This window comes from Centroberyx affinis, unplaced genomic scaffold (genome assembly GCF_046629955.1).
Source record: "Centroberyx affinis isolate AG114_WGS23_722 - 3 ecotype Tasmania unplaced genomic scaffold, CSIRO-AGI_Caff_v1 ptg005418l_1, whole genome shotgun sequence".
In the NCBI taxonomy this organism is placed as follows: Eukaryota; Metazoa; Chordata; class Actinopteri; order Beryciformes; family Berycidae; genus Centroberyx; species Centroberyx affinis.
This window is the reverse complement of record NW_027282708.1, coordinates 34,869-53,793: the sequence shown is the minus strand read 5'-3', so window position 1 is coordinate 53,793 and position 18,925 is coordinate 34,869. Positions and strand designations below refer to the sequence as shown.

General features: G+C 43.2%; 1 protein-coding gene across 1 annotated transcript; it reads left to right on the top strand.

Annotated features, from left to right (window-relative positions):
* Positions 1-2,473: 2,473 nt before the first annotated feature.
* LOC139667277 (GDNF family receptor alpha-1-like) lies at positions 2,474-18,402 on the top strand (the record flags this gene model as incomplete). The annotated part of the gene is made up of 4 exons (XM_071546729.1): positions 2,474-2,550; positions 3,236-3,541; positions 4,543-4,623; positions 18,217-18,402. Coding segments are annotated over exons 1-4 (628 nt in total), but the record flags the coding sequence as incomplete, so codon positions are not given.
* Positions 18,403-18,925: the final 523 nt, after the last annotated feature.

Genomic DNA, 18,925 nt, shown 5'->3' with positions numbered 1-18,925 from the left:
TTGACTTTGACCAATTTTCCCGAGCGCCGCTGGGGGAAGAATGCTTTTGATTCGATGCCATGGAGCACATTAAAGTGTGAAACGTTTGCTCGTTTATACGACCTGAGGACTACATCATTCTGACATTCATTTGCAAAATTAATATTACATATTGATTGAGGCTTTTCATAAATCACCTGACTGATGCGGCAACCCTTCCCCTGTCTGGCAACGATCCCTTTGGAGATTTTAGAAAAGCAAAGTCATCAAATTGTAAGCAGACAATTAGCTTAGTAGCCTGTGCCTATCCCTCTTTTATGTCCCCTTTCCCTCTATTCTCTAGACATGTTCTCTATAAAGACAGTCGTGGACATTGGCCAGTAGCCTAAAATATATATTTAACTAAAATGAGAGCCATTTTGAAGAGTGACTGTCCCACACTGACTGGATTGATCTCACCTAATCGTGGCTTCCTTTTCAATAAGGGATTATCCATTGAGGTTCAAAGCTATTTCCTCCCATCTCTGAATGAATCTGCTCTCTCTCTCTCTCTCTCTCTCTCTCTCTCTCTCTCTCTCTCTCTCTCTCTCTAATGTAGGGTTGATTTACTGTGGTCGAGGCCAACATTCTTGATTGATTCAGCCCACAGTCAATGGTTTTAATGCAGAGAGCGGCTCATTGACATATCTGGTCCCATGTATTTAGCCAAGTGGATTAGCCACTGAATCGACCATAGGCGATCAATGGCTTGATGTATATCTTCCTGTTATTAGACCTACAATCATATTTACGTTTGTTGAATTTTTATTCATTTGCCAATTAATTGATCAGAGAGAGGTCTCGAAAACGTGATGCTCGGCTTATTTTGAATTTTAACATGAAATAGACTGTGAAATTACATGGAAGTATTAAAATGGTTTCATATACAGTCAACGGTGCTGGCCCTCTACTTCCATATCACCAACAGATGGCGATAGTCACTCGTGTCCATAGCTGACTCCTCTCTGCACTGTGGACTTTAAAGGCAGGAATTACAAGAGCGCAGCGCAGCCGGTTCCCAAATGCCAAAAAGATGCTATAATTTATATTCTATCAAAATGTTATTCCGTGGCCCCTTAAATGACGACCCCCACCCCCCCACTGACACACACACACACACACACACACACACACACACACACACACTCAAATGTATCATCTTCTCTCTTCATAGTTGGCAGCGACTGTTGCATATCACTTTTTGCAATTGGAAAATGGAATTAACATGTTATCAGCAAAACTGGGAGGAGCCACACACAAGCATGGAATTTAATTGAAAGGATTGCGCGTGGTGTGTGACTTTGTAGGCTGAAATATATTCACTTATTATCATATGAGGGTCGACTCGACTCGTGTTAAATGGGGATCAAAATCTTACAAAATGCCAACTGTCAGCTTATAGGCTTTTCATTCAGTATCATGCATGTAATGGCAAAAATGCACACGTTATTGGCCTCATGCTCAAGCTCGTTGCCCTCTCCCAGTTACGCTGAAATTTAAACCCAGCCCACACACATCAAGGGGTGAGGGGGCTGGATTGATTTCATAACATCTTAAATGCAACCATATGCCCTCTGCTCTCACATGGTTATCAATCCACAACTACCAAGCACAGCGTAATGGATTTTAATATAGTTGAAAACTGATCAAGTTACTTTTTCCTGGGGCGAGGATGCGAGCTGGAAAGCTGCCCATCACGAAACAAATCACTATAATATTCATATAATAGGCTATACATATAGAGGCTTGTAGTGTGTCTGTGGTTGGGCTCAATGGTGACCTTTCGAAATTATTATCATCACTATAATATTCATGCAATATTCCTATAGGGACTTGTGTGTCTGCGGTACTCAATAGTGAGTCGATAGTGACCTTATCGTGCTATATGGTATTTTTTTTTTTAAATCTCCTTTGCTGTAATTACATAGGTTATTTCTATAATAAGGGGTTTACAGTTTGCTGTGACATCTGTACATCTGCATCTAAATTTATTATAGGATTACTGTACTTTTTCGTGCGAGGGAATAGCTGGGACTCTCCCCTTGCTGAATGCGCTAGACAGGCTGCCAGACAGCAGTGGAGCTCTAGTTGGCTGCATGCGCTCAGACGCACAGACGCAAGCATCCCACTGGCTGGAGTTGGAGGACACTCGCCCGTTTCGCTCCCACCGCTGCTCTGAACCCTCGTCTTTGTCTCCTCGCTGTGATAAGACCCCCCACAAGGGCAAGAAAACCCCACTTTCGATAAAGGCTACTTGATTGTATAGCCAGACAGATTGTGGCAGAACTGGGGTTGGACACTTTTGGAGGTGGAATATTTCTCGCATGAGGCGGGCTGGATCTCTTCTGTACAGCGGAGCGCACAGTGCCCCGGTCTTTTCAATGGATTTCAATACAGTGGAGGTACCCTGGGAATTAAACTACTGTTAAGTCGCTTTTGAATCGCAAATTTCGTTCCAACAAGGGTTTACATTTCACATGGATAGAAAGACAATGATCCTCGCAGCTCTCTATGTCGTTCTGCCTCTTTTAGGTAAGTTTCACATGGTATAATGCCATCCACAGCTGCTTGCATCATTTGATAACTCTATAGGTGCTCATAATGTAATAATTTGGTGGCTAAACTGTAAGCTCTATTCATAAGGGGTCCGTGAAACAGCGGCAGTGGTCGCTCACTGAGAGACGGGATACTCAAACTGCTCCAAAGAGGAAAAGTCAATCAGGACCTCTCGCTGCAATCAAACAATAGTTAATGCGGAGGCAAATAAAAGGAATATTTTTACATTTAAGTCAAACAGCTTCGCTGCATGTTTTCATAGGCTGCTGAAACCACCGTGAACTTTTCGTCAGCTGCATGGAGCACAAACCAGTAAAAGTGAAAAGTGTAAAAATCTTGCTTTTAAAAACTGGTTATATGGAAAGCATCGATCCTTTTGTGGCGACCAAGGCATGTTTTTCATGTTGTTGTCACTGGATAAGACCTCTCTGATCCCTAATATTTTAATCCCCAAAGGCAGCTTGCAAACTGCTTAAGCTTTGAATATTTACTGTGAACAAATAAATGACTGAAGAACATAATTATCATTATTGTCATTATTATCATTATTATTATTATTATTAGTAGTAGTAGTGGTAGTGGTGGTAGTAGTAGGCTAGTAGTGGGTTATTATTAGTATTTGTATTTTGGTATTATAGTACTATCACCGTGTCATTCCCAGATGTGTTGTCTTACGCCGAGGAGAACCTGCTTGCCGGGTCCAACCGGCTGGACTGTGTGAAGGCCAGTGAACAGTGCCTGAAGGAGCAGGCGTGCAGCACCAAGTACCGGACCATGAGGCAGTGCGTGGCAGGGGGCAAGGAGAGCAACTTCAGCATGGTGGCTGGCCTGGAGGCCAAGGATGAGTGCCGGAGTGCCATGGACGCGCTCAAACAGAGTCCCCTGTACAACTGCCGGTGTAAAAGGGGCATGAAGAAGGAGAAGAACTGTCTGCGCATTTACTGGGGGATCTATCAGACATTACAAGGTTGGTTTGGGCCTATGTGCGTTTTTTTTTTAAAGTTTGTTAGTGTCAGAGTGCATGAACTTTGTCTTGTGAAGGACCCCCATAGAACCCCCATAGATTTTTGTTGTTAATCTAGAATTGCATAACTGTATTATGCACAATTAAACTGCTTTTTTTGATGGAGACCCCCTAAACCCCCCCCAAAGACCCCTGGGAGTCTCCAGACCCCACTTTGGGAAGGGCTGCTGTAGCGAAGCACCCTAGAGCCATAGCTAATGTAAAATGGAAGTTGCCTATACTGTAGGTGTTTTTGATCTATTCTGTATTGAGGTGAAAGTGTGATGATTAGTTGCCCCGGCTCCTCCCATTGCTGTATGGAGGGGGCACTGTCAGTCCTCAAACCCCTCCCCACCCTCCCAGCTCTATGACCATCCCCACCCTCCCATCTCTATGACCCTCCCCATTCCTGCTACCACACACACGCACTTACTCAAAAACTCAGAAAGTAGCACGCAGCTCTCTAACTATTAACAGTGCAATGCGATCATGCACGATCAACAAGCAACATGCAATCTTCATTCAAATTTGACCCCAAAACTGTTCTCAGCAATGGTCCTGTGGAGCGGAGAGTTTTTGACCTCCTAAATCACTTCGCTTGAAGGTAATGGGGCGTGAAGCCCCTCAGCGCCGGCAGTGGCATCTTAAAGTGTTGATCATAGCAGGGGGCCTTTTAGTCCCTAAACCGCATCCAGCCCATTTCCAGCGAGTCGGCTTCCAGTTGCGCAACACAGCTGACCAACCTGCCTAATCAAGCGTGTGGCTTTGTGCCACCATGGATATCGACTGACCCAAATAACCCATGTCACATGCTGGCCAATGTGAGGGGAATAGGATGATAAACAAAACACGGGGGGGTCAGCAATGATTCAATAAGTTTGTTTGTGGCCCCTACTAATATCTATCTATCTATCTATCTATCTACCTACCTATTTTGTTTCAATAACTGGTAATATTCCTCATAGGTAATGACTTCTTGGAGGACTCTCCCTACGAGCCTGTGAACAGCCGTCTGTCGGACATTTTCCGCCTGGCTCCCATCATAGGTAAGGACAAATGCCTGCTCTGTGGAGGCTTTCACTCCGACACAAAGTTTGTTTTTGTTCATTGTTTCGTTGGTCACCTGTCCCTGTCGAGGTATGGTTAAGCTCTTATATAACTCCAAGCTGTGCATGCTCTCAATGAAGGTTATCTGTGTGTCAAGTATTTATCCTCCCTCATACACTCCTCTCTCTCTCCCCTCGTTCTCACCCCGACAATATTGCATGCCAGCTGGAAGTGACCTTGCATGGGGAGCTATAGTTCTGAGCTCACACTGTGTGTGGAGTGGAGTCTAGTCAAGCAGTGGACAAATGACTCATTCAAATGGAGAGAGGCCTTTGTTGCTGTTGGTGTCATTTAGCTCTGGTTGTGGGCAGTTTCGGTAGTGGACAGCTCAGTTTGAATCCATTTGCCGAAGGCCTGTTGAAATTGACTATGAGTGAGAGTGAGCAGGCCTGTGAGTAACGGTGAGAACGTGGGAGAGGATGACAGGGGCATTTTCTGTTCCACTGTGTGTGAGGGCAATGGTGACAGCGGCCTCTAGATGGCGATGTTATTCCCTTATTCACAACTGCACAGCTTCTCTTGGTCCCACAGTGAGAATGTTGTGGTATTTGCGGGCCTGACGTATGAATGTGGCACATTCATGTAACTGCTGAGTTTTTCATTATTACATTGAAAGTGATGAATGCCATGTCCAATCAAAGAAACATGCTCTGCCCCCACATCTTAAAAGAACAAAGACTGATATTTCGACCCCATCTATAGAGAGGTGCCTTTTCTATCTCATCAGCAATTCTGTCTCACAATAGACTGAATTGCCATAAACCAGTGTTTCTCATATGATAGGCTGGGATCGTAATGTGGGCTGTGAGATGTTCTGCGGGGGATGTGGACAAATAACAAGTTGGATTGGGTCCTGACATCATGGCCAGGGTAAAATTTGGGAAAGAAGCAGCAGCTGAGAGCCAGTGTGTTTCTTTAAGGCCTATTCTGTAACCCTCGACATCACAGTATATGTCATTGGCCCTTAATGCGCGAGGACTAGACACCCGCAAGCCATCAGTGCTGAAGCATGTGCAGCGCAGGATCATAGTTCACACCACAGGCATGTAACAACTCTCGACACTTCCCCCAGCCTGAGCTATAGACTCCAGGAGTGAGGACAGTGAGAGATTTACGGTGTGAAGCTCAGTGAAGGAAGGTGCTCCTTAGTTGCCATCTGAAAACCTCTTTATGTTGATTGACGGCTTCGCATATATATCTCTCTCTCTCAGCAACGGAATGCCAGATCAGCCTGGATCTGTCATTGAGTGTGTGTGTCTGTGTGTGTGTGTGTGTGTGTGTGTGTGTGTGTGTGTGTGCAAGGGTGAGAGAGGAGGGATGAGGAGTGAGATGTTCGGAAGGAGCGGGTAAGGTGAATGGGTGACAGGCAGGGATAAGACGGGGTGAGAGGATACTGCGAGGGGATGGAGAGGGGGAAGGAGAGTAACGGCTCATTACTAAAGGAGAATCATGGAGCAGGAAGCGATGGGATGGAGGGGTGAGAGAGAGAGAGGCTGCAGAGGTGAGGGTGAACGAATGAATAGTGGGGTGAGTCTAAAAGGACTGGGAGGACAGAAACAGAAGGCATAAGATCACTCAGCGTTCTCTGCACATTCTGTGGGAATTAAGGGGCAAGGTGAGGGGAGAAAGACTGAGGCAGAAGCGATGGGAGCTTAGGGCTTGTTTTTTGATTGCTCAAACAACCTTGTACTTTTCAGTTCTCGTGCAGCATTCTAAACAGGAAGAGATCTAGGAATGTACCGATCTAGGAATGGGGGCGATCAAACCTCTTTATACCAAGGACTCACAAATTCTCATTTTAAAAACATGATTTCCATTGTTTTTCCAGAGGAGGTCCTTGTATAAGTTTCCTTAGGTTTCTTACATCACCTGCACATTTCCTCTCAAAACATTTATCTTACTATAAACTTGTGTGTTGATGAACTAAAATAAACAAAATATTCAAAGATAATGCAACAGGTTGATATACCAATGTTCTCCATTACAATATTGCATACAATCTATTCCATCTGTTACAATATCTAATTGTATCTTATTGCACAAACTAGTAGATTAAACAATTTCATTTTTGCTATAGACTGCCCAGGTTCTCAGACACCAATTTGAAAACCACTGGTAGCGGTCTGAGTCATTGGTCTGTGGTCAGCATCCCTATTCCAGGAGGCTCTGTGAATATGTCTCATGTTTGTCTTAGTAAGGCAGTAAGGCTCAGTGATCCCAGGCTATAGGAACAATAGGCAGCCATAATGACTCTGTAATTCCTTAATCGGCCCCATACCATTGGCTGAAGCCACTATTTTCTAGGGACACCCACGCGTATATTGCACACACACACACACGCACACACACACACACACACACACACATATAGTCCACTGTCCCATGAACACCTGTTCCCACTGACACCTGTCGATGTCTGATTTCATTAGAGTGGCATGCAGGGTGTTATTACATATCATGCTGGCCTGATGGACAATAAACTCCCAGGCACACATGCACACAAGTACATGTACAACTGTATTGGTGCACTTTCTTTGCTGATTTGCACACTTGTTGTGCAAATGTTTCATCAAAGTTTAAAAAAAAAAAAGAAAAATGAGTACTGTTCCATCAAGAGAGGAAGTTATGAGAGCTCATGTGTGAAAAAAAAACAGAAAAATCAAATTTGCAGAAGAATGTAGTTCCAAAGGTTACTGTGTACATCTACCAGATGATTTTCCCTCTCCTCCTCAAGTCCCATCTGCATCGCTCATCACAGCAAATTACTTGTTTTGTTCACCTTAATTTAGTATGTACTGTGCCTATGATGTGCTAAAGAATATGAACAAAAACAGTAATTAAACACTTAACATTGCATACAAGACATACAAAACATTGACATAAGAAATAGATTAAATTTGAAATCTAATTGAATCTGAAAAAAACAACAATATCCTAGCTCACCGACTAACCAGTTGTGCTGTCACACACAGAGAAGGTATTCTTTACAGTGTAGGGTAGGATGGCATTGGACAAACGGGTGAGGAGCCAGATGACATGTAAAAGTCAGACGCACGCGTGTGTGTGCACGCACACACACACACAACACACACAGTGATGGTGGTGGGTTTTTAGCTAATTATTTTCAGATCTCTACCCGGGGCAGAGTGCTTTTACCTCTGGGGTTGAGTCCAGTGAGGCACGGCCAAATGTGAGTAACTCACTTCTCTTCAACAAAAAAATGAGTAACTACTGTTGCAGCAGAGTAGCAGTCTACCACAGTTAATCCCTTAGAGGTGCTTTCACAGACATGGAAATGTAGACCACTTTAGTCAAAATGACTAATTACACCCAATTATAGATTCTGTAACATCTGGAGGCACCTAACAAGGATTTATGTGAAAGATTGCAGACTATAAAACAGTGGTTCTCAACGTGGGGTCCGGGGACCACCAGGGGTCCTTGAGGGGGTCCCAGGGGGTCCCTAGCAAATTGATGAATCGTTAAACTTAATTTACAAGAAGTTAACACAATTAGAGAATGTAGAAGAATGACTGTTTTGATCATAGTTTCACTGTTATCTCTCTATACAATACAGATAGTCATGGGATTCTGGACAAAATCATACCTAACAATAAAAATATTCTCAGATTTGGGTCAGAGAGACAAAATCTCAATGGTGGACTGTCCAAATGGGGGTCCGCTCTAATGTGGACTAAATTAGGGGTCCTTGATATGAAAAAGGTTGAGAATCACTGCTATAAAACATGTGATTACTTAAAATAACCCCTCTTTGAGCAGGTAGGTTGGCTAGCTTGACAGGGAGAATCGCAGTGGAGCAGGGGCCTGTGCTGTGTGTGAGATATTGTAGCCTAAACATAACCCAATTGACTGTTGCATTATTATACAAATAACAGAATCAAAACTGCTTAAGACTAGTCATAGACTAAGGAATTGATTGTAGTAGGGAAAGAAGTTGCCTAATCTAGGGCCTCTAGGATTTTCATTTTATAATTAGTTTTACAGAGTGAGGCAGGGTAATGTGATCATGACCAGGGCATGACCGGGATTTTACTCCCGTCTGGTCAGGGCTGCAGTCAAGACAACTTTAGCTGAGTCCAAGTCAAGTCCAGTCGAGTTTGAGTCAGGACCAGATCCAAAAGGGGTTTGAGACCGAGTCAAGACTAAAACCAAAACAATCAATGAAAAGTGTCTGGGATGCCTTGCTATAATGCCAGAAACCTCACACAATTTTCATTCTTCATACGTTTTCCTTCTTTTCTCAGTAGAGAACAAGATGCGCAAACTCTGGAATTTCATGAAGTGCCAGTTCTTTTAAACAGAGTAGTTGTATACATTTAAACATCACAAATCTAACAAGTTCAACCCAAGGAAAAACAAGTGAGAACTAGAATCCTCTGACTTATTCTCTTGAGGTGGTAGCTTTCATATTTTTCACAGTTTTCACAGTAACGTTTCTGAATTAATCTGTTTCATAATATTGACACAATGTAATTCTGTTTGGCGTCTGCCGCCATCTCTATCATAAAGTCATTATGGTTGTGATGACAGCTCTAAACCTGGAATATGTGAACGCAAACTACCCAGAGGAAATTGTTAAACACAACACCCATTTAACACATCAATGGTGGCAGCGGGAAACAAGGCGTGTGTGAGGATGTGTGTGTGTGCATGTGTGTCTTTATGATTTCCACATTTTTAATGCAGGGTGCTGCTTGCTCTCTTCCATTTCCTTTCCTTACAAAGTACCCCTGCGTTCTGTCCCTCTTTTTTCTCACTCCTTCCTCTCTTTCTCTCTTCTCTCTCTCTGTTTCTCTCTTTAGGAACTCTACCTGTATTGATGTCTATGTTTCAGTTCATTAAAAGGCTCATTGAATGCTTCCACTGTCTGTGGAACCACTGAGACCACTGCCTCCTTGTTAGTGGGGAAGTGGGTGCTTTATGTTTCCATGTCACTTAATATTGATAAGAGCGCACACAACATGCACACACACACACACACACACACACACACACACAAGAACACACAAACACACATACAATGAAGAATGCCTGCATAAGACATGAAAAGTCAAATCTGCACAAATTTTTCTGTCCAAGCGGAGGTGTTACATATTCATTTTCATATGCTTTTCTTCATTGTATGCATCTGTACCCTCCTCTCTGTAACCTTTCCCCATACTTAGGGAGTTACTGACTTTGTAAATCAGTAAACAATGGTGAATAGCAGAAAAACAATACTTTCTTATCACGCCGCACATGAGTTCATGTGAGCTTAGAGCAAGGAGAGACAGGAGTTTAGATAAAATGGCTGCCTTTCTCCTCACCAGTTGCCTATACTATGAGCCAGTGATCCATGGAGAAGGGAGCGACAGAGAGAGAGAAAGCATTATTCTGAGATTCAAGTGGACTTAGCATTACTGCTACACCATTTGGCCAAGGCCATGGGAAAAACAAAGCAGTGTAGGAAATAGATGAATACACAGCCTGGACAGTTTCATATTACTGTATTCATGAACACTTGCTGTTCTGAGTACCTATATCACACAGGGACACATTCAAAATATTTCTCTCCCCCCCCCCCTCCCTTTTTGTTTTCTCCCTCTTCTATTTTTCCACACTTTGAATTCCTAAGGCGATATGAATACGCTCTGACATTTTATTGCCCCACCCCCCGCCCTCCCCAGCCCTCCCCATCATCTTGACCTACAAACTGTAGATATTTGGGATAACATTTGGTTTTGGTTCCCCATAGAGTATCAAAGCACAACTGTGCTGTGAGCTAGTTTAAAAAACATTCTGGCATATTGCCATGGAGATTGAGCTGCATGATCGCTATGTTTGCAGATAAAGGACCATTTTAATGTCAGCCAATTGTCATTTAGCACGAGCGCCACGCAAGGTGAGAGAGATGAAACAGGGGGCAAAAAGTGACACGGAACGTAATAGCCAGTCTGGGCATCAGCCAAAAGTGACTGGACAGAAATAGTTGTGGTTAAATGATGGGGTGGTGTCGGGGAAAAATGGATAAGGACATCAAAGAATCCTGGAGGTGCAACCTATGAATAAAGATTAGTTTATATGACTCTATCATTTCACTGTGGCCTGCGGACCGACCTTTTACAGTCAATGTTGTTTGGTAGTTTTGAGATGATAATATAGCAGCCTAAAGATATATTGGTGGCATTTATATTAAACTACTGTGTGTACTTCAAACTTCAAAGCTTTATAGTAAAAAGGGTGGTGTTTGAGATGTAAAGAATAGTTTAAAAGATTTTTCTTTGGCCCTTTCCCCCCTATTTCTCTCCCAACTTTTCCAAGGGCATCAATAACTCAGATGCAACCAAATATGTAAAGATTTTCTTTTCTGTATTGGTGCTATTTGTCTCCAACCTGCACATGTTTCAATTTTTGTGACTATTGGGTGACTATTGAATACAACCCTCTCTGGCTTACAATGACATGTTTTTCCTGTCGTTGGGTATTGATGTTTATTTGGCCTCAGCTCCATCCCTCTCCAGCTCTGTCCTCCTCCCCGTTGGCTGGTACAGCAGCTCTCTTGTAATTGTGCTTCATAAAATCCACATGTCTATAGATCACCCACTCTCCACTCATAAGCCTTAGCCCCAATAAACCAAAGCTCAATATTTTGTCTCTTGTATCTGTCAAGACTTCAAATGGATATTGTCCTGCTCCCTCCTACTGCTGAAGTCAACCTTGCAACATAGTTCAGCGATGCGTGCGTGCATGTGGGATATGTTTGATTGCATGTGTATGTATGTGTGAAAACATCTGTAGTGCATGGCCTGGCTGACAAGCCAAGGCAGCACTTGAAATCCCCCTGTGCTGACACACAGAGCTGAGAAGCTGTCAGCGCCGCTCAACCACTGGCTGCATAGGAACTCTCCCTCATTATGAGCTGCCGGTGTTTTTAGATAAGAGTGTCCATCGCTATCTCTTTCCCTCCTTGTGTTTGTGCATGTGCATGCATCTGTATGTGTGTGTGTGTGTGTGTGTGTGTGTGTGTGTGTGTGTGCAAGAGAGAGACTGAGAGGGAACGCTAGAGAACACTACTTGGTGGAGTTACAGAGGTGGAAACATAATATATTGTATCTTTTGGAGAGAGATGCAGAGATGCTTGTTTCTCTGAACTTTTTTGCCTTTATTTATCCAGAGTTGGTTGACTGAGCACACTTGTTCTTTTTCTCCTATGCCCTGTTTCACACCCATTCAGCCAAATGTTCTTACATCTGGAAGTTGCTCTGTATATCAACAATGCTCCACTGTTTGCCGCTGAGCAGCTCTACTGGAGCTGTTTGGGGTCAAGTGATTTGCTCAAGGACACCTTGACCAAAGTTTCTAAGGGAGTGGACAGTGTTTGCTCTTCACTTTTCCCAAACATATTTTCACAGGGATTCAAACCAGCGACCCTCTGGTGACAAACTCACTTCTCTGCCCTTTAGCCTAGCACTGCCCCAGAATGAAAGTCCTTGGAATGAGAGAATCCAACCTTTTTCCAGTAACATGCAGCACTGTGATGAAGTAATAAGTTGCCTGGTGAAATAGCTGCCTGGTTTTGGTTTCATACTCAATGCACTTCCATTAACAGTCATCCATTTTTTCTGACCTCACCAACTTACTTGTAAACCCTCTGCATCATTTCCCAGCAAATTGTTCACTCACCTCGGCAAACTAAATGACTCATTCCCCTCAAGCAAATATCACTCAAGCTACATCAATAAGCATGATGCCTTTCTGTCTCTGCATGCCAATCACAAGCCAAGCTCCCAGTCTAGTCTGACTCACAGCAACTTTACATTTTAATTTTAATTTTAGGATTTTACCACACACTCTTCTCCAGAGCAATTTCTACTTCCAAATCCTGAGCTGCTGGACAGTCAAACCTGATTGTTTTTTCTCCCCCATCCATTCGCCACACCCACATCCTGTTCCTCGTATCCGTTCTCTGTCCGCTATTTGCCGTTCAACAGCAAGCAAATAATGATAATGTGATACTTTATTGATCCCCATAAGGAAATTCTCTTTTTGCTGCCTCCCCCTCCCCACAGGGAGGTCAGTGCAGGGTCAGCTACAGAGCAGCTTCCCTGGAGCCAGCAGGGATTCACAATCTTGCTCAAGGAGACTTCAGCAGGGCAGATGCTTGCTTACATGGGTGTTTGTTTGTCCTCACTCATTATGCCACCCTGTTGCCCCTAGTTTACGCATAATACAACAAAACCCCCTACCTTTGAGCACTGTCCTGGATTGCTGTGATTTATTTTTTTTTGTCCTGACTAGAGCCCAACAATTAATAAAAAAACTAAAATCTAAATCACAATATATGAACTTATGCAATTTCCAAATTGCAGATAATAGCTGCAATTAATGGCTTAAGAGAGAGAGGTGTCCAAAATGGACTAATAAAGAAGGTGTTTTAGAGCTGCGGGTAATCTTTGGTCCATGAATCAAGTACAATATTGGTGAAAACCTTTCATCACACTCAAACTCAGTAAATCCTGCACACTGACATCTATGTTTTTGTTAAATAAATCACTTGATGTATGACAAGAAAAACTTATTCTGTCAAATAATTGCAATTCGATTTTTTTTGTCAATATCGTTCAGCCCTAGTCCTGACACACAGATTCCTCCAGACCTTGAAGATGTAGAGGGCGAAAAACAAAATGAAACAAAGTAAGGAGAGCGGTTTGGCCATGTGCAACTAGATTTCTCAGTAAGGTCAATAGTATAGCACTGCTGTAATCACCATCTCGTCTGCGTACTCGTCTTATACTGACATGGTTGGCTAGTAAGCATTCTCATACTCCATCCATCCACCTATCCATCCATCCACGCATCCATCCATGCATCCATCCATCCATCATGCCAGTCCTCATCTGTGTCATCTGTTTGCACTGACAGAGCAGTGCATTAGTAGCCCTCTGCTGCCTCCATCCATCCCATCCTCTACACAGGAGTTTGTTCTGCTAAAGACTCCCAAATCCTCTGCCGGCGTTACTGTCCCTGTGCCTCGTCTCATCTGAAGCCTAATCGATACGGCGCCGTGTTAGATTGGAAACTTGAGGCTGTGTCTACAAGAATCTATTGATTTCTCTCCTTTTCCCTGTTCCCTCCTTCTTTTCCACCCAAGCTCTTCCGTTCAGGCCGGGATCAAAGGCTTTATCCTTCAGCGCGGTTTGAGGTGTACAGTTCCAGACAAAGCTCTGCTCTTCTGTTTTGAGAGAAGGACACAGCCTGTGGGGATTTATGTTTTCACTGACCTTGTCTCATCCCCGTACAGTTGATTTTTGGCATACAGTAAGTGGATAATGTGAACTGTGCAGAGATGATAAGAAATATATGAACATATTTCTGTCTATGTTTCTTCCTATTTATTTGGCTGGCTGGCTGGCTGACTATCAAAGTGAGGAAAAAGCAAATACACCCGCAAATATTTGTCAACGTAATGTACATTGTGGAGAACAGATGATTTTGAATCAGTTGTAGCTGTCAACTCGCATGGTAGAATAACTCAAAAAGTGTTCTGCAGCATGGACTGAACCTAGTTCAGAGAGATAACCCAAACCCTCAAAGCAAGGCTAAGAGAACAGCTTTATCTTCCGTCTCTCAGTGACTCAAGTTCTCCTTTTTCACTGTAACGTACATTCCCACTCCAACCAGCCCTTTTCCAAATCTCCTTCCCTGCGCAGGTACAAGTCAGCTGGCCCTTTGTCATTATTTAATTCAACACACCGTTACGAAAATGACTGCCCCGGCTGCGGGCCGTTGGCAGAATAATCCTAACAGCAGCCACATCATCAGGTTGCCAGTCCAATCGCTAGCTGGCTCACCATGGGCCAAGAAAATCATTTAGTTAAAGGTGACCAGATTTGAGTCCCTGTGAGAGGCCTTTGATTGGATGTGAACTGGAGAGGTGATTCATCATAGTTAATCAACGTGGCTGACAGCTCGAATCAGCGGGAGGGAGCGTGTGCCAGGTCTGCCTCCCACTGCTGCTTTATTCTGCATGCAAATATGGACAATTACCTTTTCACACACACACAGTTGCAGACACAGAAGCAGTTATGTACATAGAGACAAACGTGTGTGCAGTCAGTCAATACGCTGATTTGAACGCACACACACACTCACAGTCAATGTATCTGGTGTCATTCTAAATCAACACTCAACTTTAGTTTTCTGGAATTACAGTTATTCTTTTGGTGAAATATCTTGTTTGGATATGTAGTATCTCAAAGCATTGTAAGGTGTGATAGAAAATTATCTTTAACGCTGTGTAAAAATCAATGTAGGCTATTGTATTACATGGATGGTAATAGGGTAGACTTTGACAGATGTTGCTGTCTGGAGGTGGAGTAGTGGTTAAAGGATAATTCTGGTTGTTTTCAACCTAGACCTTAACATTGATTGATTGATTCTATTACATACTTCACTGTAGAGATTTAAGTACCCCTCAGCTGCAAGGAGTGCTGCTCTCCAATACACACCCACAGGGCCAACGCAAACTCCAACAGTCCAACCCAGAAAGTGATTAAAACATATCCATTCAACACAATAACACTCATACTGCAGAATATATCTGATGATTGAATAACTGTTATATGACATTTCAGTTATAATAGTCCATTTGATGCTTTTTTAGTGTTGCTCACACACTTCCTTGTTTACTTTGATGGCTGCGTTCATGTCATATTGGAAGAAGCGAAAGAATAGGATTTCATTGCTACAACTTGAAAGCATTCACGTGTTTAACTCACTGGAGTGTCCACATCCAAAATTTGTGTGTATGAATTTGAAATGAACCATAAACAAATTGTAGCAGATATTGCTTACTTGATTATACAGTAGGCTACGCTACCAGGTCATATTCATAAAAGCATATAAATGTAGTGAATAACTAAATTTGAATCAGGGAATGAAGGGAAGATTGTCAGTGGAGTGGTTTAGTACATCATGGTTAATTGGGAGATATTTTTTATCACATTGTGGTTTGCGTGGCTGGCTGTAGCCGCGACTGACCATTGGCAGGTGAGCCAAACCCACGGCCGCTTGTGTCAAGCTGCTCCTCTAAGCCCTCTGCAGCCCACAGTCACCTCACAGGATTAACTTGCTAGGGCTCCAGCCGTTAGGACTTTCATCTGTGCTGCTGTGTCTGTGTAGTGTTTCACACTCAAGTGAACTGAACTGGACTGAGGTACACTGCTTTGGTCTTGCATATGGAAACAGATTTGTAAAGTAACTATGTGTCGTGCCCTGTTTGAGATTGCTTAGATAACTCATTCTCAGCCTGTCTCAACATTGATCTGACTTCTACTGCCCAAGCCTGTTTATACAGCAGATCTTGCTTAAAAGAGTATCCCAGGTCATTACAGCTTTAATAGAAACCTGTAAGGACAATATCAGCGAACAATTCTGCCCAAAAACAGCAATAATCGAGTTCACCTGAGAATCTTCTTTGTTTAGCTTTGCAAGGTCATGAATGCAGCAGAAAGAAGACTCACTTTTATGACTCTCGCCAATTGAAAATTAAATAAATAAGAATAAATGATGGTATTATTTTACATTTTTCTACTGACTCCAATGGGGCTTTGTCCATTCTCGTTGCTATTGCAGTTAATTTCCACACATTCCCATGATTGTGTAACATATCATTGGTACCTATAGAATTACAGCTTTCATTGTAGATGCGGTTTGTTGTTCTACTGTCAAAGCATTCAAAGTCTAATTCAGCGTTAACAGTTTAACTCCCAACAGTGGGATTCCAATCATCCACACATTTCACTGGTTCCTCCAACCTCCACTCCTGAGATTTGTGTTCAGATTTGCCAGTTTCTACTGTAAACGTTTCATCATCTCCAGTATTGCATTGTGATTACTAGTCACTAGGCTCCTGGCCATCATGCAAGAGCTTAAACCTATAATCTGTAAATTCCAAACAGCAGAAATCACTTCTATGCCTTGCCTCCTGCATATGTTTGTAGAAAACTCGAATTGGGAGGAGCTCTTTGCACTGGGAACCCACATTTTTTGTTTGGCTGTTTTGAATCATACAAAACTTAATTACTACCTGGAAGTGCAGCCCGGTAAATTTGTTTTCCCCGCTTAGTGCCCTTTGAAGGTCCAAACTGGTCGATTGGAATTTAGTCTCTGTCCCCTCATTTCTGTCAACACTCACAATGCGTCTGATTAAAGCAGACACAATCTGTGTCTCTAACTAGCAAACATTCCTCTCCAGAGAATAAGAGATTCACCCCTTTATTCTCTCTCTCTTTCTTCTCTCTCCCTTTCTCTGCTTTTGATCACAGAACGGAAGCATCCCTGAAAAGCAAACAAACGGCCCTAAACAGATAGTGTACACGCAAACACACACAACCAAGAGCCAAGAGCATGCATGCACCCACATACACGCGTGCAATAATGTATGCACTCGCAGGCACACTCTCACATACACACACACACACACACACACACTCACACACAGACACACACACACACAGACACACACTCACAGCATCGTTGCGCAGCATCCAGCTGAGCTCTTGCTCTGTGCCAGTCTTTTCTCTCGGAGATGTTAAATGAGGGCATTGATACATAAATTTGCATTTGTTTTATCCACAACCGTCCTCCTAACTAGAAATCTATAACTGTGTGCCCCCAATTTGCCAGGCAGATTTAGATGTTTCTATTCTGGGCTTGTTTCATGTGAGGCTAGCTCGATCGATCTGGTTGTATGTGTGTATAGTCTCTTCACGCACAAGTGGGGTAAACAGCTATGAGTGCATCTTTGACCAAGCCGCTGGTGCTGTTTGTCAATGGGTAATCTATGTCAACACCATCCAAATTCATTTGCCTGGGTTGGACTTTTCATCTACTTGTACCTAGATCAGCCAAACACTTTAAAAAATGTCCTGATATTATGGAGTGAATATTAACACTGCATTTGCATTTGGGTTGTTTTTGTCCCAGAAAAGTAAAGGCAACACTGATTATTATGGATGTTAAAAGACAATAAAGATGCCAACTGTGGAGCCCATAGTCCTAGTTAGCAGGTACAGAGCATGGTATGGCCCAGATTTGATTACCTTGATTGACACCCATACTAAATTAAAGCTCAGAGAGCTGCTTCAGGCTGTGTCTGCTGCAAACAAGAACTATACTCCCTCAGCGATGATACCAGGTATCAACTCCTCTCTCCTTACTCTCTCCTTATTATTCTGTGGCATACTGAACCAGTCTAACAGTGTCTTCTCCTAACTCAAGAATCATTACAAACCCTGCTCCTGTATGCCCCTACTGCCTTTACCTTTGCCTACCTGGCAAATACCCAGAGTGTGACTCTTGCCCATCAGCTGAATGACCTGAATGCTCTCTTCCTGGTTCTGGTTTGACCTTTTCCCTTTGACCTGTGCGTATCCCTTTCATCCCCCTAAACTCTTGACCTCCCTGTGACCTTTGTGAACTTTCACCCCTGGTGGCCGTTGGTGGTCCTGAATGAAGCGCGTCTCTTGCAGAGGGAGGGGAACCTTGGAGCAGCTCCGCGACTTCGGCTCCAGACAGGGGGGGCACCCAAGGCAGGGTATCCCAGGGCAGAGAGCCTGTTCTGGGTAGAGACGCCCTGGGCAGAGGGAGTCCCTCCTCCACCGAACTTCAGGACCCCAGTAGAAACAGGAGGGCTCATCCCAATTGGGCCATACTGGGTAACGAAAAGGACTGTGTGTGTGTGTGTGTGTGTGTGTGTGTGTGTGTGTGGTGTGTGTGTGTGTGTGTGTGTGTACTAATGCATGTGTGTTTTCATGAGATAAAGTCAGAAAGACAGTGAAATATGAGTGAGATGTGTTAAAATTCCATGTCTTCATTTTGTTCAGATCTTATTTACAAATATGATACACTAGACAATGTTGTGTCTGTAGTTGAACTTTACAATCTGATAATGGGTCTTTTGCTGCACCGGTCATAATGTATACTCACGCCCACAGGTCCAAACCAGGGTGGAAAAGTTAACTTTGTTGCATTTTTGTACCTGGTTCATTTAGGTTCACACTGCCCAATTACACAGGGCCCAGAACTTGTAAACAAAAGTCTCATGGACTCACAGATAGCTTGTTTATTGGAAGGCTTTTGTAACCTGTCATCCCATGAAGTCCGATTCCAGTCCCTGTGACTTTAGCAAAGCATGATGAACTTGTCTGCACTCTTTGCCATAATTTACCTTCTCTGGTA